The sequence below is a fragment of the Diabrotica virgifera genome, chromosome 3, assembly GCF_917563875.1.
Source record: "Diabrotica virgifera virgifera chromosome 3, PGI_DIABVI_V3a".
Lineage (NCBI taxonomy): Eukaryota > Metazoa > Arthropoda > Insecta > Coleoptera > Chrysomelidae > Diabrotica > Diabrotica virgifera.
In genome coordinates, this window is record NC_065445.1 from 65,385,432 (window position 1) to 65,413,233 (window position 27,802).

Here is a 27,802-nt window from a genome sequence, read left to right on the forward strand (position 1 = left end):
TAAGGTAGAAGAAGAAGAAGACCTGTTGGCAGGTAGGAATAAACAAAGCTATGTATGAAAGAGGTCTGCAAGTAGATCAATGTGCGGACAGGGAGGAATGGCGAACGGGTATCTGAAGTATATATACTAGAAGAAGAGAAGACATGAAACGAATGATAGTTCAAGGCAACGTAGAGGGCAACAGATCTAGACGAATATTTCCAGTACGATGGTCGGATCAAATAAAGGACATGACCGGTTACTCGTTCTCCGAAGCAAAACAACACGCACAGGAGAGAAAGAATTAGACAGAAATAGTCATCCTTACGAACAAAAAAATATGACAGAGGAGGATGATACCTGGCGTAGACGTTGCATAGCCTAGGTGCTGCCTTATGCAGATAATCTGGTCATCTTAGGCCATTGCAAATTTAATGGCACAGTCAAAGAAATAAATCAACATGATGGATTTCAAAGATAGAGTACATGTAAATGCATCTAAATGACAGCTGATACATTAAGTTTGGATTCTGTTGTCAATTTATCATCCCTCGCTAATTTGGCTCTTAGCATTTTTAAAGTTTTCCCCAATTGTACGCTAGAAGATGTTATCGAAGCTATTGCAAAATCTAAGGGGAAATGTGCAGGATATATGGCAGATAGAGCGTTGAGCGACTTATACAATGGTGACTAAAAGCACATAATAGAGACATAGGTTAACAACAAAGAAGCTGGATCGATAGAATTAGAGAAAATACAGGGAGGACCAAGCACCAGGTAGCTCAAGACAGGCAAACATGCAAAACACAAATTTTGGACATACACAGTCCTATGTCAAGGAGTGAACCAGAAGCGGCTGATTAATACGAAGAAGATTCAATCAACACAAGTACCTATTCTAAGGTACAACTATTTGTGAAGAATATTTTAGTGACTATCAACGCCTTTAATATTGAAAAATGTGTAATTATTATATCAATATTTCCTTTTTAAAAACACTTCACATACCTAACTAGTTATCAAAATATCTTAAGTATTTTATTTTTACACAAACTACTTCAAAACAACCTTTCAAACCCTAAAAATAAAAATCATAAAGATAAAATACAATATAAATATACTAAAAATTAAACTTCCAGTTTAGAAAATTACGTTAATAGCTTAAAATGGGGTTTTCAGTACTTCTGTTTTTGTCATTACTGGCTCTAATATCCGGTACCTCAGTATTACAGGCAACTAACAATACAGAAGCAGTGGGTGATTCTTGTACTATTACACAGTACTCACAAGTAGATGGTGTACTAAAATCCTGTACTAATATTATTTTAAGTAATGTAGAAGTACCTAGTGGAAAATCCTTAAATTTATATTTAAGAGATGGTTCCACTTTGACTGTCAGAGGTACCATTAGTTTTGATGTAGGCTACAACAATATTTGGTTAGTTACTATCTCTGGAAATAATATTAAAGTAATCGGAGAAAAAGGTAAGATCTATTTTTCTTGTATAAAATTGTTATTTCTAGTAGGTAATATCACTTACGGGAATATTTTTTTAATAATATTATGAATCTCTACCTTGGATTTGTGGTACTTACCTCTGTTAAGTGAGATGCGAAGCTTCGGAGCTTCATCTAATCTACAGGAAACATTTCGAATGTTATGAATACATTATTTTCTTACCCAATTCTAATTTAAATCTCATACATTGCATCACTCTGTTGTTTAACAAGTTTACTAAATAATTTAAAGCGTCTACTTCCTATGAATCTTTTTGACGCATTCCTAGGCTGGCGTATATTTCTGTCTTTTATTAACTAAGTCTTGGATCAGCTCATGCAAAGGCCACAGCATTGCTGTATGTTCAAAGGCAGGTTAAAACATCGACTGTTTATTAAGTGATTTTTAAACTTTTAAATTTATTTATAAGCTAATAAATTGCTTTACGAATTCAGTAGAATTTCTCCTTATAGACTCCTTCTTCATTTTTCAATCACTAATTTTCATTGATCTAATACAGGGGTGGCCAACCTTTTTAAGTCGAGTGCCAATATGAGAACAAAAAAAATTTGGCGTGCCACTAAAATTTTTCGACATACTAATATGGATACTATATATTAATAATATACGGTACAATATGTATTTCTTATATAAATTCCACATTTTTCCGTTTAGTCAAGATAGTGGAGGTTTAAAAAATAACGTAATAAGTAAAACATAACAACAAACTTACTTTATTGTTAATAAAAATAAAATAAAAACGTTAAACAAAAAAACTTAAATATTTTCTTATTATCTAAAATTCAAATTATTAAACAGTTACTTATTTAATGTGGTATTTGAACTTGTATTTTTTTAATTAATTCATCTATATTGGGATTAATTTCGGAACTAGCCAACAGAATTAGATTTTTTAAATGCATGTCAGTTAATCGTGACCGATATTTTGATTTTATTATGTTCATAATAGAGAACATTTGCTCACAAACGTACGTTGAACAAATTTACAACAATATCTCAGAGCTAACTCGTGTAAATTAGGAAAATTGTTTGCTGGTACAAATTTCCAAAATTCAATATAATTGGGATCAGTAACAGTTGAAATAATTTCCCTATATTTGGTTTTTAGTATAGTGTGGTTCTGTAAATCAATAATTTCGATCTGTATTTCAGCTGAGTAACAATTGATATCTTGCAGAGAAATAGAAAAAGGATTTATGAAAAGGTCAACATTCATTTTGTCTTTTTGAAAATCTTCAAACCGGGTATTGAATGAACCTAGCAAAATAGATATAAGGTTTTTAAATCTGTCATAATTTGGAGTTCTACTGACCTTGTTGGCTAATTCCTGCATTAATGTGAAATGTGTCAATCTCTGTTCTCCAAAATCGTTACAAAAAAGCATAAGTTTATTCACAAAAGAAGATATATGACCAACTAGAGTACGAAAAATACAATTTTTCCCTGTAATCTTAAATTTAATTGATTTAAATGTCTCATAATATCAGTGAGAAAAGCTAAATCCCAAAGCCAATCTTTATCATTAAGTAACGAGCACTCACTGGGTAGTTCATTGTTTTCTTGCAAATATTTTAAGACGCACTCCTTCAAGTTCCAAAACCTTTCGAGTGCATTTCCTTTGGAGAGCCAGCGCACACTGCAATGGAGAAGTAACTCTCCATCTTGCTCCGTTTCTTCCGCGAACAGTTCTCGAAATTGTCGTCGATTCAATGCCCGAGCTCGTATTTTGTTAATGCAGCGTGTTACAGGGTCAACAACAGATGACATGTTTAGGTCCTTGGCACAAAGAGCTTCCTGGTGAATAATACAATGGTACTTAAAAACTTTTCTTCCCAAATAGTTTTCCAGTAATGTAACAAACCCCTTTAGTCTACCAACCATGCAAGGAGCTCCATCTGTACAAACACTATCTAATTTTGACCATTCAACTTTGTTGACTTCGATTACGTTTTTAAGCTGTTGAAAAATGTCCTCTCCTGTTGTTGTGACTAGTTGGCGCAAATCCAGAAGCTCTTCGGCATTTTCAAAATTATCATTGGTATAACGGACAAAAATGCTTAACTGCGCATTTTCTGTGTTGTCACAACTTTCATCCAACGCTAAAGAAAAGAATTTGCAGGATTGTAATCCACTTATAATTTGGGAAACAACATCCTGGCCCATATCATCTATACGGCGCATGACTGTATTTCGGGATAATGCAATATTATCGACCATATCTTTGATCTTTACATCTCCCACATTTTTAGCAAATATTGCCAGACTATTTTTAATTATCTCCTCTCCATCAGAGTAGGCTTTTTTCTTCCGGGCTAACAGCAGAGAAAGTTCATATGATGTTTTAACCATAGTTTCCATTTCATCACTTCTCTTCTGAAACAGTGACTGTTGGCTGGCTAGGGTTTTCTTTTTTTTTTTTTTCAATAAAGTCGGCTCGCAAATGTGAACCAATAGGATATTTGTTGCTGAAGTCCTTATGCAGTTGTTTATAATGTCGTTCCAGGTTAAATTTTTTCGGAACTGCTACAGACAATCCACATATCAAACAAACAGGCTTTGAAGTATTACGATTAGTAAATAAAAATTGTTCTTCCCAAGCAGGTTGAAAATCGCGAATTGCAATATCATCTTCGTATTTTCGTTTTGAAGTCCAAGGCTTACTTGTGGACATATCGAACAAATACTTTTAAAATTTTAAAGAAACAATGCGCGATGACAAAATGTGCACATACAACGGGGCAGTTTAAAATAAACTAAGCAAGGGTAACGCAGTCCTATTGCACATTACGACAGCTAGGATCACGTGCACCAATCGCAGCAATATCGCTCGCCAGAGGATGCAATGATGCCGCATCTATCGTAACTTCCGTAAACCTACCAAGTTTCTTCTTATTATTTTTTGTTTTTCAAGTTTTAATTTTTTTGAAAGTTTTTTAATCCAAAACGCTACGCGTGCCACTGATAGGACTCAATCGTGCCACAGAGTGGCACGCGTGCCGCGGGTTGGCCATCCCTGATCTAATACATCCTAATAGTACGATGTATTGAACTCAATGTATCAGCAGTCCATGAAATATTGTTCGTTTCGTTTCTGATTCGTTTATAGTGGTTGTATGCCTGTTGTGTTTGTTTTCTTCTGTATTGTAAAAAGGCTTTTTTCTTCTCTTCACATTTTATCTTCACTTCGTTTCTAAACCATGGAGTTTTCTTTTTTGATATATTAGTATTCGTTACTCTCGTCTCTCCAAGTGATTCTGTTGCTGCGTCAATTTTGATACTTTTTAGTTTTTTCCAACTTTCCTCGATGTTATCGTTTTCTAATAATCCATTCTCAGCAATCTTCTCTGATATTATTTTTCTGTTTAAGTATTCCGTGGATTCCGTATTGTTGGTGCCACTCTCATAGATGTGAAGTATGCTTCTTATTTTATATAATACGAGGCTCTGGCCACTACCTACATACATCTGATAATTGAGGCATTTTACGTCGATTACATTAGATATTGAGATGCTTAATACAGTTTTATATTTTATTTTGAACGATTTCTTGTCTCCTTCATAGCTAAGAGCGATCTTAGTTATCTTGTTCTCAGAAATCGTGGTCTATTAGTTAAGGTGTAGTTAAAAATGTTCTTTCTTTTGTATTGGTATTCCTTAGGTTCACTTTTCCATGGTCATGGTGAGAAATACTGGGACGGTCATGGAGGTAGTGGCGGTGTTACCAAACCAAAACTGCTACAAATCTTAAACGTCAATAATGCCCATTTTAGCAACATCAACTTAAAAAATTGTCCAATGTTTTGTACTGGCATCACAAAGGCTAAGGATTTGACCATAGATGGTTGGAATGCTGATTGTGCTGAAGGAGATAAAGTAAGTATAGTTTTAAAATAGCAAAACACATAATATGTAAATATCTCTGGTAAAATAAACCTTCAGCTACGATATTGCACGAAAACTTAGGTCTTACAGTGTTAAGAATACGGTAAAAATTTCAGAGCGGTTTATCAATTAGTATAAAAGTTATCCAATTTTTTATCCAGGTAGTCACCGGAAAGACCTCACACGTTCGGATACAATTTGCGTCTCATTGTAAAGACAATGAAGTCGACTTTACTAAGTAACAAGACATTTACTCAACACACACTACACATTACACTGTAAACTGATTTCGAAATCAACCGTACTTTGCCCATGGCCGCGAGTTTTCGAGGAATTAAGCTATAAGCAAATATTTTTTTTTGCAAAAACATAAGGCAAAAAATGAACTTACAATAATTCTATGGAGAACATAAGCAAGAAATAGAGTTATTCTATCAAAGTAATTTATAGAAAAAGTAAGAAAATTCCAACATTGCAAAACTTGATTGTAAAAACATTGCAATTTTTTACTTATAAATAATTTGAATAACTTTTTTGCTATACCCCTGGAAAAAATTATTTTGAAGTGAATACTTCTTATCGCTCGGTATGGTGTTTTTGCACGGGCCTGAAATTCTATTTGGCATCATTCGAAAAATCGGGACGCTTATAGTAAATTTGCGGCATACAGTAATATACATATTACACTCATTATTATACAGTGCGCTGGAATAAGCATTACTCCACAATATTAACTCATTTATTTTTAGCACATAAGCCAACCGCTCGGAGAGGTCGATTTTTAAAATAATCATAGTATATTGTAGCATGAATGTTTCGAACTTCACGCGATCCCTCTTCAGGTGACAGTCATAACTTTGATTTTTTTAAATGGAAAAGTACATCATGTGACACCTCATTTAAAAGCTTTTGAAATGCTAAGAGAAATAATGTGGAAAATATTGGAAAGTTATAATATACTAAAAACGATGATAAAAGTCATAAAATCTATATATATGGAGGTAGAAGGCCAAATACAAATAAATGGAGAAAGATCAGGGACGTTTAAATGGGATAAGGGAATTAAACAAGGAGAATGACCAATTCCTCGCTCATAGTCATGATACCCCAATAAAAAATACCAAAGATCAAACAAGAAACCTTCCTTTCAATATACAGGGTGTCCCAGACTAATTTACCCACGCTATATCTCTTAAACGAATAGAGATTTTCGAATGGGACAAAAAGTGGTCTATTCTACTTGTAATACACTTTAATATGGCGTAAAAAAATCATCCCCTATATATTCATCCCTTAATTACAACCCCTAACTTTATTTTTTAATAGCACCCTGTATATTTTTTTATAGTTTAGGATGTGGTCTTCTATCGTCTATTCAACACATTTTTTGAAAATAAAATCGGTTTGTAAATAACCAAGAAAATATCAGTTTAGTTTTGTTAATTATGTGTCCCAGACTAATTTATCTAGGCTATATTTCTTAAACGAATAGAGATTTTCGAATGGGACAAAAACTGATCTTTTACATTTATAATGCACTTTAATATGGCGTAGGAAAAATTATCCCCTAAATATTCATCCCTTAGTTACAACCCCTAACTTTATTTTTTTAAATTGCACCCTGTAAGTTAGGGATGAATATTTAGGGGATGAATTTTTTCTACGCGATATTAAAGTGTATTACAAATGGAATAGATCAGTTTTTGTCCCATTCGAAAATCTCTATTCGTTTAAGAAATATAGCCTGGATAAATTAGTCTGGGACACACAATTAACAAAAATAAACTGTTAGTTTCTTGGTTATTTACGAACCGATTTTATTTTCAAAAAATGTGTTGAATAGACGATAAAAGACCACATCCAAAACTATAAAAAATATACAAGGTGCTATTAAAAAAATTAAAGTTAGGGGTTGTAACTAAAGGATAAATATTTAGGGGATGATTTTTTGTCCGCCATATTAAAGTGTACTACAAGTAGAATATATCACTTTTTGTCCCATTCGAAAATCTCTATTCGTTTAAGAGATATAGCCTGGCTAAATTAGTCTGGGACACCCTGTATAGTAGGATATAAAAACTTAAATGCGATAAAATATCAACTTCCTTCTATACGCTGATGATATAGTTTTAATCACAGACACAGTAGGGAAATTGCAGAAACTAATAAATATTTGGCAAAAAGAGATACAGAATTTATAAATGTAAATGAATCTCACCAAAACAAAAATTATGATAATAAATGAAGACGAGAAAAAATAAAGGAATACTAGTAAAACAGTAGGGGAACAGGTAATAGAACACGTATCTACTTTTGAGTATTTGGGAAATATAATGATGGGAAAACAGACATGAAAATAAGTAATAAACTGAAGAACGCGACTCACGTGTATTACTCATTAAATAATACAATTTTTGAAAAGTCAGAAATAGACAACAAAACTAAACTTAGAGTATATAACAGCATAGTAAATCCGATAATGACATATGGGGCGGAAACATGGATTGTGCAAAAGAAACATAAATCAATGATAAACGCGACCGAGATGAAATGCATGAGAAGAATAGCTGGAGTTACGAAGTTTGATAGATTCAGAAATGAAGATATAAGAAGAGAGCTGGAACAAGAACCGATAATGAGGAAGACCGGAAACAAACAATTGAGCTGGTTTGGATACATACAACGAATGGAGCAAAAGAAACTTACAAAGAAGGTACATGGAGCCAAAATGGGAAACAAAAGAAAAAAGGGAAGGCCGCGGAAGACATGGATGGACCAGATCCAGGATATAGGTGAAATGAGACACATGAGTATAAGGGATATGAAGAACCTGGCCACCAATAGAAGCGCTTGGAAGAAATGGATAAAAGGCTGAACCCGACATCCGACGCCCTGAAGGGCAGTAAGGATTATGAGAAAGAAGAAGAAGAAATACTGATTACAAAAATGTATAATACTTAAGCAAAATTTCGGTCAAATGCTTTTTAAATGAATTAATTTTTTTCGAATCCTGAGAAAACTAATAAGATTTTTGAAAAATTTAGGCGCAGAATAAAAGATTATCCTATTACCGAGGGCTGAAAGTCTCTTAGAATAAACAAAAAGTTTCTTTTGAATGATATATTTGAAATTAAAAATCGTACTAAATTTTCTTTTCGTTTTCACCTCTGTAACTTATTAAAATAAACAATATAGAAGTTTTTAGGGACTTTCGGCCCTCGGTAATAATGTAATCTTTCATACTGCGTTTAAATTTTTCACAAATTCTTATTAGTTTTCTCAGGATTAAAAAAAGAATGCATTTAAAAAGCATTGGACCGAAATTTTGCGCAAGTATTATACATTTTTATAATCAGTATTTCAAAAGCTTTTAAATTAGGTGTCACATGATGTATTTTCCCATTCAAAAAAATCAAAGTTATGACTGTCACCCAAAGAGCGTAAAGTTGGAAGCAAGCAAGCAAGCATAGTGATTTAACCCAGCCTGAGAGACTTGCTCACCCCTAGAGAATGACATTCGGGTGATACAATTCATTGGGGCGAGGAGGATTAACTCCCGTAAGCAGGAATCACTCCACCCCGCTTCAATGCTCCAGACCATCCACTTACCCCCCGATAGCGCTCTGATGCGCTATAGGGGCTCTCAATCAGCAAAGTGCTTATCATATGGGAGTCTTGGGTACACGGACTCCTATATGAAATCCTACCCCGATCAATGCAGGCCAGCGTGAGGCGCTCTATTCCCGCTATCTCTAGTGACTTATCTTCGATCTGTTTTGCTTGCTCGGGCGCCGAGTCCCCGCTCTGGGCTATGTCCAGTTCGGCGACTCGGCGCTCGAGGATGTGGGCCCCTCATGCCCTTTTTTGGGTTTTGTTACTAATATTTTTTTTGTGGCTTTCGCCTATTGTTAATATTTTATTGATTTGTTTAGTGGCTGAAGCCGTTTTGAAGTTTTTGTATATTTTTTTTTGAGGGATGTCTGAAAATTATAAAAATCAACATTAATAAATATAATGAGATGCCAAAGGTGAGCAAGTTGTCTTCTTTTGATAGAGCTACGATTATCTAGCCTTTATTATATATTTACTAATATTTGTTGTTTGGGTCTCCTATGTTTCCATCTATGGTACACATCATACCTTAATATCTCTTGCAAGATCCGGTTTGGGTGGTCTTCTAGCTCAGCAAATTTTGTTCTGGCTTTTTCCTCCATAATATCCAGTACTCTTATTTGTTTTAGGTCTCTAAATAAGAACCGTTCGGCGACGTATCTGGGCACGTTTGCAGCTTCTCTGAGGCAGTTGTTGTGTGCCGCTTGTATCTTCTTTTTGTTACTTTGACTTATGTGACCCCATGCAAGAGATGCGTATGTAATTATTGGCAGTATAATGCTATTTATCAGTCTTAATTTTGTTTTCATAGCTAATTTGCTTCTTCTTCCTGTGAGTCCTCTTATTGCCGATCTGGCCGCTGCTGTTTTCTGGACTGTTGCGTTGACATGTGATGTGAATGTAAGACCTTGGTCCATTGTGACTCCTAAATATTTAACTTCGTTTTGCCATTCGATGGGTCTGTCTTGCAATGTTAGCTGTTCTTCTGGGTTATCTCTTCTCTTTTTGAAGATAACCGCTTGGGTCTTATCTGGATTTATTGCTATTTTCCATTGGATACTCCATTCTTCTATTGTATCCAATGCCGTCTGTAGATTTCTTACAGCTATATCTAGGTTCATGTGTTTTGCAGCAATTGCAGTGTCGTCTGCATAAAGGCTGATCAATGTTCCGGGTGTTCTTGGAACATCTGCTGTATATATGGTATACAGAAGGGGTGATAAAACTGCCCCCTGTGGTACTCCAGCTTCCGGCATTCCGTGTTCTGATAGAACTGGTCCTATCCGGACCCTGAACTTCCGGTCGTTTAGGTACGAGGAGATGAGTTTCGTCATGGCCCCGCTGTATCCATAATCTCTCATTTTGTATGTCAGTCCTTCATGCCACACTCTATCAAAGGCTTTGCTTACATCCAGAAAGGCTGCTCCCGTATATTGTTGGTCATTGAATCCAGCTACTATATATTCGGTAAGTCTTAATATTTGAAGTTCGCTGGAATGTTGAGCTCTGAATCCAAACTGTGATTCTGGGATTATGCCTAGCCTGTCTGTCTCTGATTGGAGCCTGGTTTGGATGACCCGCTCCACTATCTTACTGACTGCTGGAAGTAAGCTAATCGGCCTGTAATTTTGAGGAAATATGTGGTTCTTTCCTGGCTTGGGTATCATAATTACATGGGCTTCCTTCCATCGATTTGGGAAGAGCCTGTATCTTAGTATTGCGTTTGTTATATTTGTCAAATACACAACTGCTTTCGAGGGAAGATACTTCAGAGCTCTGTTAGTGATTTCGTCTGGACCAGGTGCTTTCTTTGGTGAACTTTTTCGAATCAGTTCACTTATTTCTCTTGGTGATGTGGGATTTATTATTTCTTCTTGTTCTTCGGGCGTTTCTAGTTCTGTTTCTTCGACTTCTTCGATAAAGTCTATATCTTCGTTTTGGTGATAATTCAGTGTACACTCTCTTTCAAGTGTCCTTCTCATCACCTCGGCTTTATCTTCTTCTGTGTAGACGATCCCATTTTCTCCATGTAGTGGGGGAATGGGTTTTCTATCGTTTTTTAAAGTTCTTTGGAGCCTCCATATTTCTTGCATATTTTGGCTCCTTTCCTCCATTTCTTTTATGTAGTTTTCCCACTTTTGGCTTCTATGGTCTATTAGTGCCTGTTTGACTTGTCGATTCAGTCGATTTGCCCTATTTTTATCTTCCTGGTTTCTTGTTCTTCTGGCTCTCTTTTTGGCTTTGTTCTTTTCCCTTATCATTTCTTTTATTTCCTGATTTATGTCTCTAAATCTTCCCATATGAATTTCATATTCTTCTTCAGTAGTGCTATTTCTTAGTGCTTCTTTTATGATGTTTTCGAGCTCTAGGACTTTTTCCTCTATTTCTTGTGGATTGTCAATTGTAGGAATGTTTCCAATTCCTATGCTCACTAGGCGTTTGAAGTTAGACCACTTGGTTTTCTTTCTTTTCTTTGTTGTTCTGTTATCTTCTTCCCATGTACCTATTTCTATGAGTATGGGGTTGTGGTCTGCTGATCCTTCGTTTAAGGTTCGGATGTCTGTTTGTAGTCCTAGGCTTTTGGCCACTACTATATCTAAATGGGTTGGTAGAGCATTTCCAGGAAAGTATGTTGGTTCGATGGGCCCAATCACCATGGTGTCTTCGTTGTTCACTAGATAATTATTCAGTATTCTACCGTTTCTGTTTGTAGCTCTATCGTTCCAGTTAGGGGATCGGGCGTTTAGGTCTCCTATTATTATGGACGGTTCTTCGGCGTTCAGGAACGTATTCAGGTCGTCGTCGTCTAAAGGATCTGTTGGCCTTACATATGCTGAAGTGATCCTTATTTCACCTTGTCTCATCTGGACTTTTATTGTTGTTGCTTCCATAGTGTTTAGTGGTGGCGTATGTTGTAATGTATGATTTATTCCTTTTCTCACTAGGATAGCAGTTCCTCCTGAATTTGCTCTGTGGTCGTTCCTGTAGATGTCGTATCCTGGAAACTTGATATTGATGGTATGAGTTAGTTTAGTTTCTTGCAATGCAACGACATCCATTTCATATCTATTTATTAATTCGTCCAGCACGTTTGTATTAGTTCTTATGCCGCCTGAATTCCAGGAGCCTATCTTCAGGTATCCCCTAGTTTCGTGCCTTAGTTCAGTGCTATTTTTACATTTTTAATCGCTTCACTTACCGTTTTTATGACTAGCTCTTCTATCATCGTGGCCAGTCCTTTTTGTTGTTCTTTTGAAATTAATATGGTCGAATCTGTTGTTGGGTTTTGGGTTGGTTTGGTGATTTGGGCGTACGATTGCCCATTGTTTCTTTTAGGTTGTTGTGTTCTGTTTTCTATTGTTATTTGTCTGGGTCTTCCCCAGGCAGGTATCTTTGGGCATCCTCTATAACTTGCCGGGTGTTGCCCTTGGCAATTAGCACATTTTGCTTTTTGTTCTGCTGGAATTTGGCAGAATTTACTCTTGTGATTTTCTCCGCACTTTACGCACCTAGCGTCTTTGAAGCATGCATTTTGGGCGTGGTGGAAGCCCTGGCAATTAAAACATTGAGTTGGTCCGTTGCTCTTTCTTAGATCTTCTATTACTACTCTCATGTACATAAGGTTGGTAATTTTCTTGGCTTTGGGTACGTCTTCTTTTTCCACTGTAATTATAAACATTGGCAGAGATTTTTTGTCTGCCTTCCTAGATTTCATGTTTGTTACGTTAATTGTATTTATTTCATGTTTATTTAATAGTTCCGTTTGTATATCTATAGGTTTTGTATTTGAGGGAAGTCCTCTAATAACCATTTTGGGCTTGATATCTTCGTCTAATGGGAAGGCGATCCACTGAATTTTGATTTCTTTGTTATAATCTTCCAAGATATGGGTAAATTTTCTATAATCTTCAGGGCATTTTGTTTGAATGAGTGTTTCTCTTCCGTTTTTGGAGATTTTATTGTCTGTGTATATCTTTTGAGTTTCAGCAATTTTCAATATTGTTCCTGTTTCGTTTACTGTTTGTAGTTTTATGACGGGTGGTTTTGGTTTGGACCTGTTTATAGTGCTTTCTTGATTGTTTTGTTCGGTGATAAGGATATTATCAATTTCGCTTGTTTCCATTGTTTCTTCCCTGCCCTTATTCGGTAGGGAAGGAAATAGTTCTTGTACCTTAGATGTTGATGGCACGCTGTTGTCTTTTCCGACCTTTTTTGGCAGGGAAGGGAAATCTTCATTTGTTTTTGTTGTGGGTGTTATGGGTAAATTTTTTGTATTTGCGATGTTATTATTAGTATCTTCAATTTTTTTCTTTGGGATTGCTGTCATCGATTTTTTTTCATTTATTTGTATATCGGTTTTCTGGTTTTCGTTTTTAAGTTCGTCGAATCTTTTATCTATAGTTTCGATTACTTTTTCTTGAGAGTTTATTATTGTATTTTGTAGTCCATTGATTTTTTCATTCAATTGGTGGATTTGGTTTCTGAGTTTTTTAATTTCTTCGTCCTTTTCTTTTAGTTGCTTTTTCATTTCAGCCACTGAATCTTCATCTTCCTGGCACTCATTCGGCCTTTGACGTTTTGCTGCCTTCTTATTTTTGTTTTTAGTTTTATTTTTCTCTACTATTTCTGATTCGTGTTCTGGTTCCATGTTGTTCTGTTTTTTCTTTTCCGCTATGGCCTTAGGTGTTTTAGAAACGCCGTTTAAGGCATTGCACGTTAAATTTTCATTATTTTGATCAATATCAATATCAAAATTATCAAACAGCGGAAGATTTGAGTAAATATTTGGACTTACCTCCATCGGTCCTCTTTATAATTGTTTTTTTTTAACTTACTTTTCTGCCCCACGAAATGTATACCTATTTTTGAGATATTCGATGTTGTACAAACTCGTCGGCAGCCTGTCTGATCCTTCAAAAAGGTTTAGAACTTCGAAATGTTTAAAGTTTTGGAAAGAACTTTTTAAATACGTCTTTATACTTTGACAGTACTTTGACAATGTAAAGTTGGAAACATTGATGCTATAATATACTATGATTATTTTAAAAATCGACCTGTCTGGGCGTTTTGCTTATGTGCTAAAAATAAATAAGTCAATATGGGAGGCAACACTTATTCCAGGGCATTGTATATTAATCAAAGATGCTCTAGAGAGGATAGCATACACAAAGTGAAATTGAGCTGGACACGTGTCAAGAATGAACAACGGTAATGGCTTCCATAGTGGAGTGACGTCCTGGATATGGAATCAAAATAAACTTGCTGGTTTTCAAACCGCCAAAAAGGTCAAATTTATGTCAATAGTAATTAAAGAGGTTTTCTTATTATGATTGTCCAAACATTTCAAATATTATTTTTTTTTGCTTTAGTTAGGAAGAAACACTGACGGAATAGGCATCTCGTGGTCTCAACACGTTTACATCAATAACGCTTATATCCATAACCAAGACCAATGTTTGTATGTCAATCAAGGATCTGATATGGTATTTACTGGCATCCACTGCGTTGGCTCAAATGGTATTTGCGCTACAGCAGGCTTCAGCAAAACTTCATACGAAGAGAATACTACGAAAAATATAACATTCCACAATTGCGTTTTAGAAGGAGGACTTACAGGTGTTCAGGTTATAGCCATGGCTGATGGTGGACCAGGAGAAATAACGGATATTCATTTCCAGAGTATTATTCTTAAAGGTAATCACAAACATTTAAAACGGTTGGTTTCTTTGATATGCTTCGTGAAGATGAGATATATCCTGAGATTTAAAAGTTATGTGTGTGTATTGGTGCTGGAAACGTGCCACGACCAGTGACGGTTTAAGGCATCGTGGGCCCTAGACGGCCATAAGAAGTAGGCCCCTTTATAGCAACCATTTACTTAAAACAAATTTACAGATATTTATGTTGTTTTGGGAAGTAGTTACTCCAAAAATAAACTACGACAATGTAAAAAAGATCATTTTTCTCTTTTTTACATTTCGCAACAACTTCTCATTAACAGTCCATAGCTAATATGCCAAAGAAAAAAAGGGATATTGTGTCGATATGTGATTTTGCCCTGGGTATGAGTGCCACCCCTTCGGGGGTGAAAAGACATACATTCAAAATAAGTGCGGAAATGGATAAACTAATTAATTCTAAATAACTTTTGTTCTATCGAGTTTTTCACTAAATCAATACTTTTTAGTTATTTGCGAGTGAATATGTTCATTTTTCAACAAAAAATCACGTTTTTAGACGGTTTCTCGCAAATAACTCCAAAATTAAGTATTTTATCGAAAAAATATTCTTAGAAAAAATATAGCGTAGGTATACAAAATTTAAAAAAATGGTGTACCTATGTAGTATGTATGAAGTATGTAGACCTAGTATAAGCAGAACTGGAGCTAATAAAAAGTAGATAAATTCTTATTCGACACATTCCAAATCAAATATTTCAACGTAAATAACCAAAAAATGAAACACTTTTCGATGAAAAATCATCAGAACTTTTTTAAAGTGTTAAAAAAGTTTTATTTTTGTTTTTTAACCTTCGGATGACCAAGCGGGGGGAGATTGTGACCTCAGAGCATGTTTTTCTTTAATAAATTCAAAAGTATTTTCAATTTTTAACTCATTATTTTTTTATTTGACTTTAATATCGTTCTAGATATCCTCGTATTTTGAAATAAAAAAAATTCCCTATATTTTACGAATAAAAAATATATTTTGAAGTTGATGTTTAATAAAATACCGTCTATTATGTGTGATTCCAAGTAGTTTTAAGCTAATGACGTCGACTTTGCAAAGTAACAAGACACTTACTCAACATACACACTACACATGACACTAATACTCATGTTGTGACTGGCTGAAAGACATAAAGTCCATGCCAAAAAAAAAAACAAATTAAAAAAAAACTTCATTTTTTTGTTAATTGTCATTTTTGACATTTTTGACATAGGATCATTTCCCCCCCCCCCCTTGGTCATCCGTGTAACAAAAAAAGGTTGGTCATCGGAAGGTTAAACAAGTTTCAAGTATCAAAATTAAGCAAGTAAAGCTTCAAATAACGTTGATTCCTTTTTTTGGCAAAAAAATCTTGAAAACATGGAAATCTTGAAAAAATTTATAAGTATATTATTTATATGATCTGTAAATTTCACCGGTTCACAGTGCTTATATTTCAAAATATTGGGATTTAAAGTAAAACAACTTTTTTTGAAATTTTGAAAAAAATGCCTTTTTTTTTCAAAATAACTTAAAAAATATTAGTGGTACCAAAAATCTTAAAGAGTAAAAAGATTTAGGTTTTGCTTTTCTGAATATTTTAGATTTTTGCTTTTTGGTTAAGATATGACTGCTGTTATATGAATGCTATACATATGAATGCTACTAAAAATTGGTTAAGATATGACTTCAAAATTTGCATACCCTGGGTAGAGAATTTTTCATTTATTAAAAATTATAAATGAAAATAGTTTCTATCCTTGTGGGATCGGTACTCACCGGAGGGACCGGAGACGTTTGGATACAATTAGCGTCTCTTTGCAAAAAGAATGACGACTTTGCTAAATAACAAGACATTTACTCAACACACACACACTACCCTTTACACTAGGTACCTGATTGGAAAAATCCACTGTACCATGCTAATGGCCATTAGTTGTCGAGGCATTAAGCCAAATAAAAAAATTGCATACACTCGTGATTAGTGACTTGTTCAAGCCCTTTCATCTACAGCCCTTTTATAAATAGGCACTTTATACCGATAAAACTTACCGAGCATATAAACAATACATAAGTAAAGTAGCTTGTGAAGCAGTAAGGATTAATTTCATTTGAGATGCTAATTAGGGGGTTATGTTCACCAGTTTATTTTTACCCAAAAAATGGAATCAACTTTATTCTGAGCGTATCTTGCTTACTGTTTATGTTAGAAATTTTTTTAAAAAACAAGAATAATGCTTTTTTAAACATTTAAACAAGGTATGAAGAGTCTTCCATGAAAAGTGCATCATTTTTTTATTATTTCACGTTGAAATATTCGATTTGAAATTTGACGAATAAGAACCTACTTTTCATTAGCTACAACTCTGCTTTTACTGGGTCTACACACTGCACACATATACCATTTTTTCAATTTTTTAAAAGCTATATTTTTGCTAAGAATATTTTTTCGTATATAATATCACAAGAGAGAAAATTTTGCCGGCAATATTTTCGACTGATATGAAAGTTTGTTGCCTGGCAATTTTCGCGAATTAAATTTTGACTTAAATCACGAGACGTCAGTCGAGTGATTTTGTCAAAATTTCATAAGCGAAAATTACCAAAAGGCAACGAACTTGAATGAAACCAGGGAGAAAATTTTGCCGGAAATAATTTTCTCTCGAATGATATTCGACAAGACTATTTCACGAGACAATTAATGCACCATATCAACGAAATATAATCTTTATTTATTTGTTATTACCAGACACTTTCGTGACGGATCTGTCATAATTTTGTCGCTGAGATTTCACGTCGTTAAGGAGTTTTGTCAGTAGGAAACGAAGCGTTGCTATGCCGTTTTATCAGTTAAAAACAGTCTAGTGAAATAGTCGATAAAATACTTACTTTTTGAGTTATTTGAGAAAAACCGTCTAAAAACGTGTTATTTTTTGTTGAAAAATGAAGATATTCACTTGCAAATAACTCGAAATGTATTGACTTGATGGAAAAACTCTATTGAACAAAAGTTGCTTAGAATTAGTCAGTTTATCCACTTCCGGACGTATTTTGAAGGTATATTTTTTCACCTTCGAGAAGGGGTGGACTCAACCGTAAAGCAAAAACACACATTGGCACAATATCACTTTTTTCTTTGACATGTTAGCTATGCTTATACCAAATTTCATGTCAATCCAAGCTCTTGTTTCAAATCCAAAGGTTCTTTAAAATCCGGAGGTTTTCCAATATTTTACCGTGAGTGAATGGACTGTAAGACCAATCGGTGTCTAGAAATTGAAAAAAAAAACGTACCATACCAAAATAATTACCAGCTTCTAAGAAAAATTTGCTTGCAAAATTGATTACCAAATTGAGGGAATGATTAGAACATGGAATATAAAAATGCCTTTGAAGATAACTGCTAAATTTGTCTTGAAGTCGGTTGTATTTTCCTGATATTTGACAGAAGACAAAGCAAAAAACTAAGTTTGAATGGAAATAATAAATTAACCATTCTCTTTTTTGTCTCAGTTAGCCTTATTTGATTTTTTACCATTTTATTTTTTTTTATTTACTGCTTAAATAATTCAATATTAATTAATGCATTTGTGTGGAATGCGCGCCCCATCAAGTGCCCGGGCCCTAGGCGGCTGCCTAGTCCGCCTAATGGTTAATCCGGCACTGACCACGACCATCTCCATTTTAGCCTTATAATACAGCCGATAATATCTTCCACCCCAGTTCGTGTACGAACGTCCTCGTTTCTTAGTATATAATCTTAAGCTTGTTAGAAGCATTGATCTCTCCATTTTACGTTGTGTCCTCCATTTTAAATTAATGTTAAGGTTTCCGCTCCTTATGTGCGGACTGGTAGAACTCACTGGTTAAAAGATTTTCTTTTTATATGGATTGGGACATTTGTTTTAAACACCTCTCTAATTTTCCTAAATTCTGAGTAGTTCACGTGTTTGGTTATCCCGCCTTAATCTTATTTGGCGGATGTAATTTCGGCCGGAAAAAGGGCAGGTACTAAAAGCCGGTAGGTAAATTCGGCCGGAGGTTTTAAGTTGCTTCTTAATTACTTCTTATTCGTTTTGAACCGAAATTTTGCTAATTTTAAAAAATTAATATATTATATTATATATTACACAGTACAATTTTCAAAGGAGGAAGACCTAACGCTTCGTCAAAACCTAACTTTCGGGTATTAGAGTGTAGAGTACCCCAGGAGTGTAAAATATTTTAATCTCATCGTAAACATCAACCCCTCGGCCGAAATTACCCCTGTCATAAATGGTACCCCTTGATTTATGCAGGTAGGCCAAGGGATTACCGGCCGAAATTACGCCCGCCGTCTTATTTCATAACCCAAATACCTACACACATCTTTCCACAAGTACTATTGGCGATTTTTCTATTGCTGTTAGCTGATTGGGGACGAGATTGGTCATCATTTTTGATTTTACATAGTTTATTTTTAACCCGACTCTCTGTCTTACTTGTTGTAGTTGTTATAGCATAACTCTGGCTTCTCATTGCTTCGCATAAATAGTTTGTTATAAGAACAATGTCATCGGAATATCGGAGATCATTTAGTATCTTTCCATCGATGCTAATACCCTTTGAGTCCTATTCTAATCATTTAAATGCGTACTGCATGACTAAACTGCCAAAGGAGCTTAAACAAGAATCCGAAAAAGTAGGTTTAAAAATGAACTGAAATAAAATAAACTCATAACAAAGCAATATATCACAATCGATGATGGAAATGAGATCGAAAGTGTCGAAGAGTATACAGTGCTAGTCAAAAGTCCGTACCCCCTCTTATCTTTTGAACGGTTTTACCTATAATAGTGAAATTTGGATGGAGGAAATTAACTGACGTAAGCTTCTTAACTAGTTATGACAGGTGACGTAATAGTGACAGATGACGTTACAGAGCCACTGTGACCGATAATTTTAAATGGGACCTTATGGCAAGTGATACCTCGTTTGAAAGGTATTCAAAATACCTACTCAGCCATACTAATTTTTTTGTGTTTTAGTTGATTTTGATTTTGGTGAATAAATTAAATAAATATAATATTGTAGCTTCGCATTTAATTAATAAAAATTCAAATGTACGCCTATGGTTTTTTTGTCAAAAAAGTTGACGTTTTTCGATTCTCTAGTAGTTTTTACGTCAACGTCAACCTTTTTGACAAGTAATCATAGGCGGAATTTTGAATTTTGAATTAATTAAATGAAACTACAATTTTATATTTATTTCATTAATTCGTCAAAATTAGCTTAAACTTAAACAATATTAGTATGACTGAATAGGTATTTTCAATACCTTTCAAACGAGGTGTCACTTGCCATAAGGTCCCATTTAAAATTATCTGTCACAGTGGCGCTGTAAAGTCATCTGTCACTATTACGTCACCTGTCATGACTAGTTAAGAAGCTTACGTCCGTTTATTTCCTATCTCCAAATTTCACTATTATAGGTATAACCGTTCAAAAGATACGAGGGGGGGTACGGACTTTTGACTAGCACTGTATATGTTACAGTTCAAGTTGATTCTCAGTTAGAGTTGACTATTCCTAGTTCGAGTCAACTCCAACTAAAACGAGCAGTAAAAGTTGATTTGAAAAATTCAATTCAAATTTTACTAGTTTGAGTTGACTATTCCTGACTCGATTCAGTAAATGTTGATTATACGAGTATAATCTCACGTGCTGTTTCGATGACTGTGTATCTCTTTGTTTTGACCGTTTCAACTACTTATCATGATTTAAACATATTGGCCAGGAAATGAAGCTGAAAAAATGGCAAAACCTTGCAATTTTTTCCTCCAGCATCGATTTTTACAAAAAATTTGGTATTAGGCTCATTTTACCCTCTAGTTCATTTTCTATATTGAGCCGTTGTACGCTTTTGGTTTTTTAAGGGTGATAATTACCACTAATTGTAAAAAAATTATAAAATAACACTTTAAATTTTAATATGGTCAAAATTTGGTTTTATTAGTTAAATAATGATTATTTATGCTTTAGGATATCATATTTCAATTCTTAAAACCATCCTTGTTGGAGCTATATGTATATAAAAAGTTTATTTATCCTAAAAAAAATTATTTCGGCTTGCATCGATTTGCATAAAATTTTGGGATTAGGATCATCTCACCCTGTACTTTATATTCTATATAATGCTCAAGGGCGTTTATTATTTTTAGGGGTAAAAGTAACCCTTATGTTCAAAAATTATATAAAAATATTGTAAACCTTAATATGGGTATTAAAGTCTAATTCCGTTTGCAAAATGGGAAAAATGCAAAGTTTTTCCATTATTTCGCATTGAATATTTCAAATTATGCATTTGGCGAAAAAAACTAATATTTAACATGCCATATCTCAGTTTGTGTTGGTTGCAGAAAGATTATAAAAAAGGATTTTGTTTATTTTTCTAAAAGATACAGTTATTAAAGCTACAGTTTTTTGATTAAATGTATATTTTTTGAGTTATTCTCAAAAAACCCTCTAAATAGTGGATCTCCCCGTCGAAAAACTGTTACGTTCAACCGCGAATAACTTGAAAAATATTAGTTACACGAAGAAAACGTAAAGAATATTTTTTTCTTAGAATTACATTTTTTATCGATTTCCATGGTCAAAATGTAATGAAAAATTTCCGCCAATGAGGTGGGGTGGCAACCACCCCTAAGATTTTAGCGTACAGCGGCATGATATAGAAACTGATCCTTAGGCTATTCCCTACCTTCTGTGAAAATTTCAAGTAAATCCATGCTGGACGAAAAATTCCAAAATGCTTCATTTCCTAGCCTCATATCCAGTAACATTTAATTTCTAGAATCGGTCGTTTGTGTGAATCAACTTTTACTAAATGGCATTCGGAAGAGTATACTTTAACTACTTGGAGTCTACTTTTACCAGTAAATGTTGAAAAAAAAATCTTTATTTTATATTTATAATCAACTTTTACTGAAACCAGCAGTTTGAGTTGACTCGAACTAGGAATAGTCAACTCCAACTGGATAATCAACTTGAACTGTAACATATACAATGCGGTGGAATAAGTGTTGCCCCCCCCCCTGTTAACTTGTTTATTTTAAGAATATAAGCAAAACGCTTGGACAGGTCGATTTTTAAACTAACCATAGTATATTATAGCATCAACGTTTCGAACTTTACGTGATCCCTCTTCAGGTGACAGCCATAACTTTTATTTTTTAAATGGGAAAGTACATCATGTGACATCTCATTTAAAAGCTCTTAAACTACTGATTTCAAAAATGTATAATACTTTAATCCTGTTTGAGAGCGTAGGCGCAAAATTTCGGTCGAATTCTTTCTAAATGCAGTCATTTTTTTCGAATCCTTAAATCCTAATGAATATTTTTGAAAAATTTAAACTCAGAATGAAATATTACAGTATTCTCGATGGTCCAAAGTCCCTGAGAACTCCTGTAATGTTTATTTTAATAAGTCACAGTGGTGAAAAAAAGAGAAAATTTAGTGTGATTTTTAATTTCAAATATATCATTCAAAAGAAACTTTTTGTTTATTCTAAGGGACTGTCAGCCCTCGGTAATAATCTAATCTTTCATACTGCGTTTAAATTTTTCAAAAATAATTATGAGCTTCCTCAAAATTCGAAAAAAATAAATGCATTTAAAATGGAGTTCGACCGAAATTTTGCGCGTACGATCTCAAAAAGGATTAAAGTATTATACATTTTTGAAATCAGTATTTCAAAAGCTGTTAAATGAGGTGTCACATGATGTGTCTTACCATTTTAAAAAATCAAAGTTATACCTGTCACCTGAAGAGGGATCGCGTAAAGTTCGAAACGTTGATGCTATAATATACTATGGTTAGTTTAAAAATCGACCTGTCCGAGCGTTTTGCTTATATTCTTAAAAGAAACAAGTTAACAGGGGGGCAACACTTATTCCACCGCACTGTATAATCAGGTCACACGATCAATCTAGGCAAACAGAATCAAAAGGCAGAAATAACTAGAATAATCAGGATGAATTGGGCAGCGGTAGAAAGACTCAGTGATGTGTTGAAAAACAAAAATATTCCAATAAATCTAAAGAAAAGGGTATTCAACATTTGTATTCTACCAGTTATGACTTCTGGAATGGAGACGATGAGACAGACCTACAGAGGTATCAGCCAATAGATTGAGAACGACACAGGGGGTGATCGAACGTGCTATATTAGTAGTATATAGCTCAGTAGTGTCGTTGATTGAATATACGGATATTCAATCAACGGTAGTATAGCTATAGTACATATACGAAATGAGGACGTGCGAAGCAGGTCGAAACTGGAAGATGTAATTGGAAGAATTGCGCAAATGAAATGGAACTGGGTAGGACACGTAGTACGACAGAACATCTAAAGGTGGAAACATTGTATATTGGAGACCACGCGAGCACAGTCGTAGTAAAGGAAGACAACAGAAACGATGGCTAGACGAAATCAAAGCAAAAATGGGGAGAAACTGGCCCCAAATAGCACAAAACAGAGAAGAATTGAGAACTCACGCGGATGCCTTTGTTCATGAATGGATGCAAACAGACTGAAGGAGAAGAAGGGAGAAGAATAGCGTGCTGTGAGATGCAATGCGCATGCGTGGGCAGTGGCACAGGCATGTGTGAGCGCGCGCTACGAGAAGCATCTAAACATTCCGTATATCTATTTGGAACCTAGGAGTTTTCTATTGGTTCGTTGCAGCACGCGGTCATATTTTAACCAATAGGCGGCGAGGTCCCAAACGCATATACAGAATGTTATTCGGTTCCAAATTCATATACGGAATGTTAATTATTCGTACACCGAAAAAGATCAATTTTTATTAGAGTCTGTTAAAAGGAGATTAATTTTAAAATACTTGTTACTGTATTATTAAATAAAAATAAAACAATTATAGTATTTGGAATGTTATTTGGTGCGAAATTCATATACGGCATGTTAAATATTTGTAGAAAAAAAAGACGATTTTTATTAAAGCCAGTTAAAATGAGACTGGTTTTTAATAGTATATTATACATTTTATATACATTTTATTATACATTTTATTATACATTTTTAATAGTATATTTAATGGTGGTCATTATGAAGCGAGTGTAAGGGATACGAAACGAGCCGCCTAGCGGCGAGTTTCGTATAGAGTACGAGCTTCATAATGATAATTAAGTGCAAGTTTTATACACGATTTTTTCTATGACCGTTGACAAAAAAAAATATATTCTGCTTTATTAATTTTGTAACGCAAACAAATTAAGTAGTTTGTCAGTCTGACAGTTTGCTTACATATTGGTTACTGCGCGTGTGCCACCTTTATAGCGAATGTCATATCGCGATTCTACTGGTTAAAAATCTGTATCATAATGAAGTTCCAGGTAGTGACATCATAATTGATATATTATAGTATGAGAATAGAAAAATTATTGTTAATGTATTATTAAAGATCCATAAGGAAAAAGGTTTTCCTGTAGTTGGCTGTATACCATATAATACAAAGAAACGAATAAAGTCCTTTATAAAAGGTCTATATTTAAAATCCCTAAAAAGGGCTACATCACAGAACTAGTTTTAGATTGGTTGACCAATCATCATCAGTGCTTTCCTAAAATGAATATAACCTTATAAAATGGTGCCAAGGCTTTAAAATTTTGACTACGGTTAAAAAAAGTTTTACGTTATACTCACGTGATCTTACATGCTAACCACCAAAATATTTGTAATTATGTAATGTATGTAAATAAAATTTGTAATATTATATTTTGGTGGTTAGCATGGTAAGGACACGTGAGTAGGTATAACCTACGACTTTTTTTAAACGTAGTCAAAATTTTAAAACCTTTGCATCATTTTATCAGGTTATTTTTTGTTTCAAGGACTTTATTCGTTTTTTTGTATTATATGGTATACAGACAGGAAAACATTTTTCCTTGTGGATCTTTAATAATACATTAACAATAATTTTTCTATTCTCATACTATAATATATCAATTATGATGTCACTACCTGTATCTGTATCATAATGAACTTCATTGTGATACATATTTTCATCAGGATACAGATTTTTAACCAATAGAATCGCGATATGACATTCACGATAAAGGTGGCACACGTGCAGTAACCAATGGCGAATCAAATACATACTCTTTAACAGTTCTCAATATGTAAACAAACTGTCAGACAGACAAACTACTTAATTTGGTTGCGTTACAAATTTTGAATAAAAATAATTTTGAATATATTTTTTTGTGAATGATCATAGAAAAAATCGTGTAAATAACTTGCATTTAATTATCATTATGAAGCTCGTACTCTATACAAAACTCGCCGCTAGGCGGCTCGTTTCGCATCCCTTATACTCGCTTCATAATGACCATCATTAAATGCTCGTTGCATAATATACTATTAAAAACCAGTCTCATTTTTATTGGCTTTAATAAAAATCGTCTTTTTGTTCTACGAATATTTAACATACCGTATATGAATTTCGCACCAAATAACATTGCAAATACTATAATTGTTTTATTTTTATTTAACAATACAGTAACAAGTATTTTAAAATTAATCTCCCTTTAACAGACTCTAATAAAAACTTATCTTTTTCGGTGTACGAATATTTAACTTTCCGTATATGAATTTGTAACCGAATAACATTCCGTATATGCGTTAGGGACCTCGCCGCCTATTGGTTAAAATATGACCGCGTGATGCAACGAACCAATAGAAAACTCCTAGGTTCCAAATACATATACGGGATGTTTAGATGCCTACGGGAATGCCAGTATCTAGCAGAGAGTTATGGTGTAGAGTGTAGAGGGTAGACTAAAGTATGTAGTTGTTTTGTTAATAAAAATTATTGTTTTATTTTTAAACTTTTTAAACTATTTAAAAAATACTTGATGATGCGATGAAAAACCTATCATACTTTAGTATTTTTCACATGAAAACCACTCAATTTTTTACTGGCACTGGCACGTGTAAAAGTCTGCCCTGCTCTTTTGCCTTGCTACTATAGGCATGCAATCCACTGTTATGCCAACTACTCGCAAATGTTTCTTCTTCTTCTTCTTCTTCTTCTTCTTCTTCGCGCAACTAGGATTACTCCTGTTTGTCAACCTCTTGTTCTGTTTCAGTTGTTGTTTACTGTACATTGTCTTTCCACATTTCGGCGGCCTTCCAACGGGTCTTCTGCTATACGGCTTGTTGTTTTTACAGATGTTCGCTAATCTATCTGGTTCCATTCGGTTTACATGTTCGTTCCAGTTTTTTCTTTTAGCAAATGTTTCTTGTGAATGCAATTTACTGGCTTATGCCAGCAACTTTCATTCCAGCTACTCTCCTAATTTACAGGCATGTGTGTACCCGGCTTGTTACAAAATCCTCGTTTATACAGTAAAATATTTTTGTGATCAACATTTATGAATTTATTTGGTGTGTTACATACGAATATTGTCTTGCAGGTGTTAGGCAACAAGGAGTCTACGTTCAAATGGACTACGGTAATGACGGCCATCCCAACAACAATATAGCTGTCACAGGACTAAAATTGTCACACGTTACTGGAACTGTCTCAGGAAACTCAGCTAGACCTTACTACATTAAATGTGGAGCCAAGTGTTCAAATTGGATATTCAACGATGTTCAAGTTACAGGAGGTGGCGTCAAAAGCTCGTGTAATTATAAGCCATCCGGATTTAACTGTTAGATAGTTGTATCTTGAAGCTAGGAAGACGATAGATATAATATATTATTATAATCTTAATAAACAACTAAAACTGAATAAAGCGAAAATGAATGCATTGATTTTTTTATTTACTGCAGTTTATCCCATTGTTTTTCTTTTAGTTTTATGTCTAAATCCAATAATTTTATTTTGTTATATTTTGCCTCCTGCTTTTCTATTCTTGTGTTTTCTTTTTTTCTGTTCTACAAAAATAGCAATGTAAATGAACATCAACAGCTGGTCTATAGATGATAGTACTTATAATATTCAATTATTTAAATAATTTAAATTATTTTTAACAAATAAAATATTGTACCAACCTTTTCTTGATTCTTAACTTTTTTTTGTCGTTGGGTACTCTATTATACTCAAACTACCTATTTGTTGCCATCGGGAAAGATGTTCCCTGAAACAGAAGATCCATTACTGGCCATTCAGGATTAGGTTCATTACTGGCTATATGAACTAAAAATTACCTAAAATATATCGTCAAAGACACTCAGGTCCAAAACGACTAATGCCGATATGGATGTCAAGTCCAAGAAACCATAAATTTTACAGGGGGCTGCCAGGCATTTGCTGTAACTGAATACAAGGAACGTATGAGTCAGTAGGAAAGATCCTTCATTAAGAGATAGCTATCAGGCAGGGACTTCTCCAAACGGACCATCTCCCATGTTATCAATACTTCCCTGAGAGTATGCTTGAGAATGACAACCACAAGCTACACAGGGACCGCACTGTACTCACAGACAAAACAGTACCCGTGTTGAGCTGCCCCCCACTTGCAAAAATTTAAAAACAAATAGCGCTCATTTATGAGCTATTTATGAGCTCTCATATTCCGCAAATTAAAAATTTTGAGCTCGTTGCACTAAGCAGGAATTTAATATTTTAGTGGGGCGGGCTGAGTCACCCCACTACTTAAAAATAGGGATATTGAATCGATCTTTGCGGCAGAATTACGAGCTATTTATAAACTCTTGAAATGATATAGTTTAGATTTTTGAGCTCATCCCCTTCACCCCCAAACAACCCTTTAATTGATTTAACTTAAGAGAAACATGCTGAAAAAAATAAAAATATATCGTATCGCGGATATAATTCCTATGGCTTATATACTCTAAGAACAAGCACTTAAATCACGCTCATTTCGATTATTGAGCTACAACCCCTTCGCAAGAAAACTACCCCATCTTTCCTGCTTAAGAGGAAGTTGTACGTAAAATGCATTAAATTAATTATTTGGCGACTACATATCATTTAATAACTTATGAGTTCCCAAAATACGGATATTTAGCTCATTAAATTGCAATTCCTTTTGTATAGTGCAGTCATTGAAGGTAAAAATTAACTAT

General features: G+C 34.3%; 1 protein-coding gene across 1 annotated transcript; it reads left to right on the plus strand.

The window, feature by feature from the left end:
• Nucleotides 1–1,118: 1,118 nt before the first annotated feature.
• LOC114334455 (polygalacturonase) lies at nt 1,119–26,520 on the plus strand. The gene is made up of 4 exons (XM_050645147.1): nt 1,119–1,464; nt 5,157–5,371; nt 14,362–14,686; nt 26,182–26,520. Exons 1-4 carry the CDS (start codon nt 1,146–1,148, stop codon nt 26,424–26,426), a joined length of 1,104 nt encoding a protein of 367 aa, XP_050501104.1. The 5' UTR covers nt 1,119–1,145; the 3' UTR covers nt 26,427–26,520.
• The last annotated feature ends 1,282 nt before the right edge of the window (nt 26,521–27,802 follow it).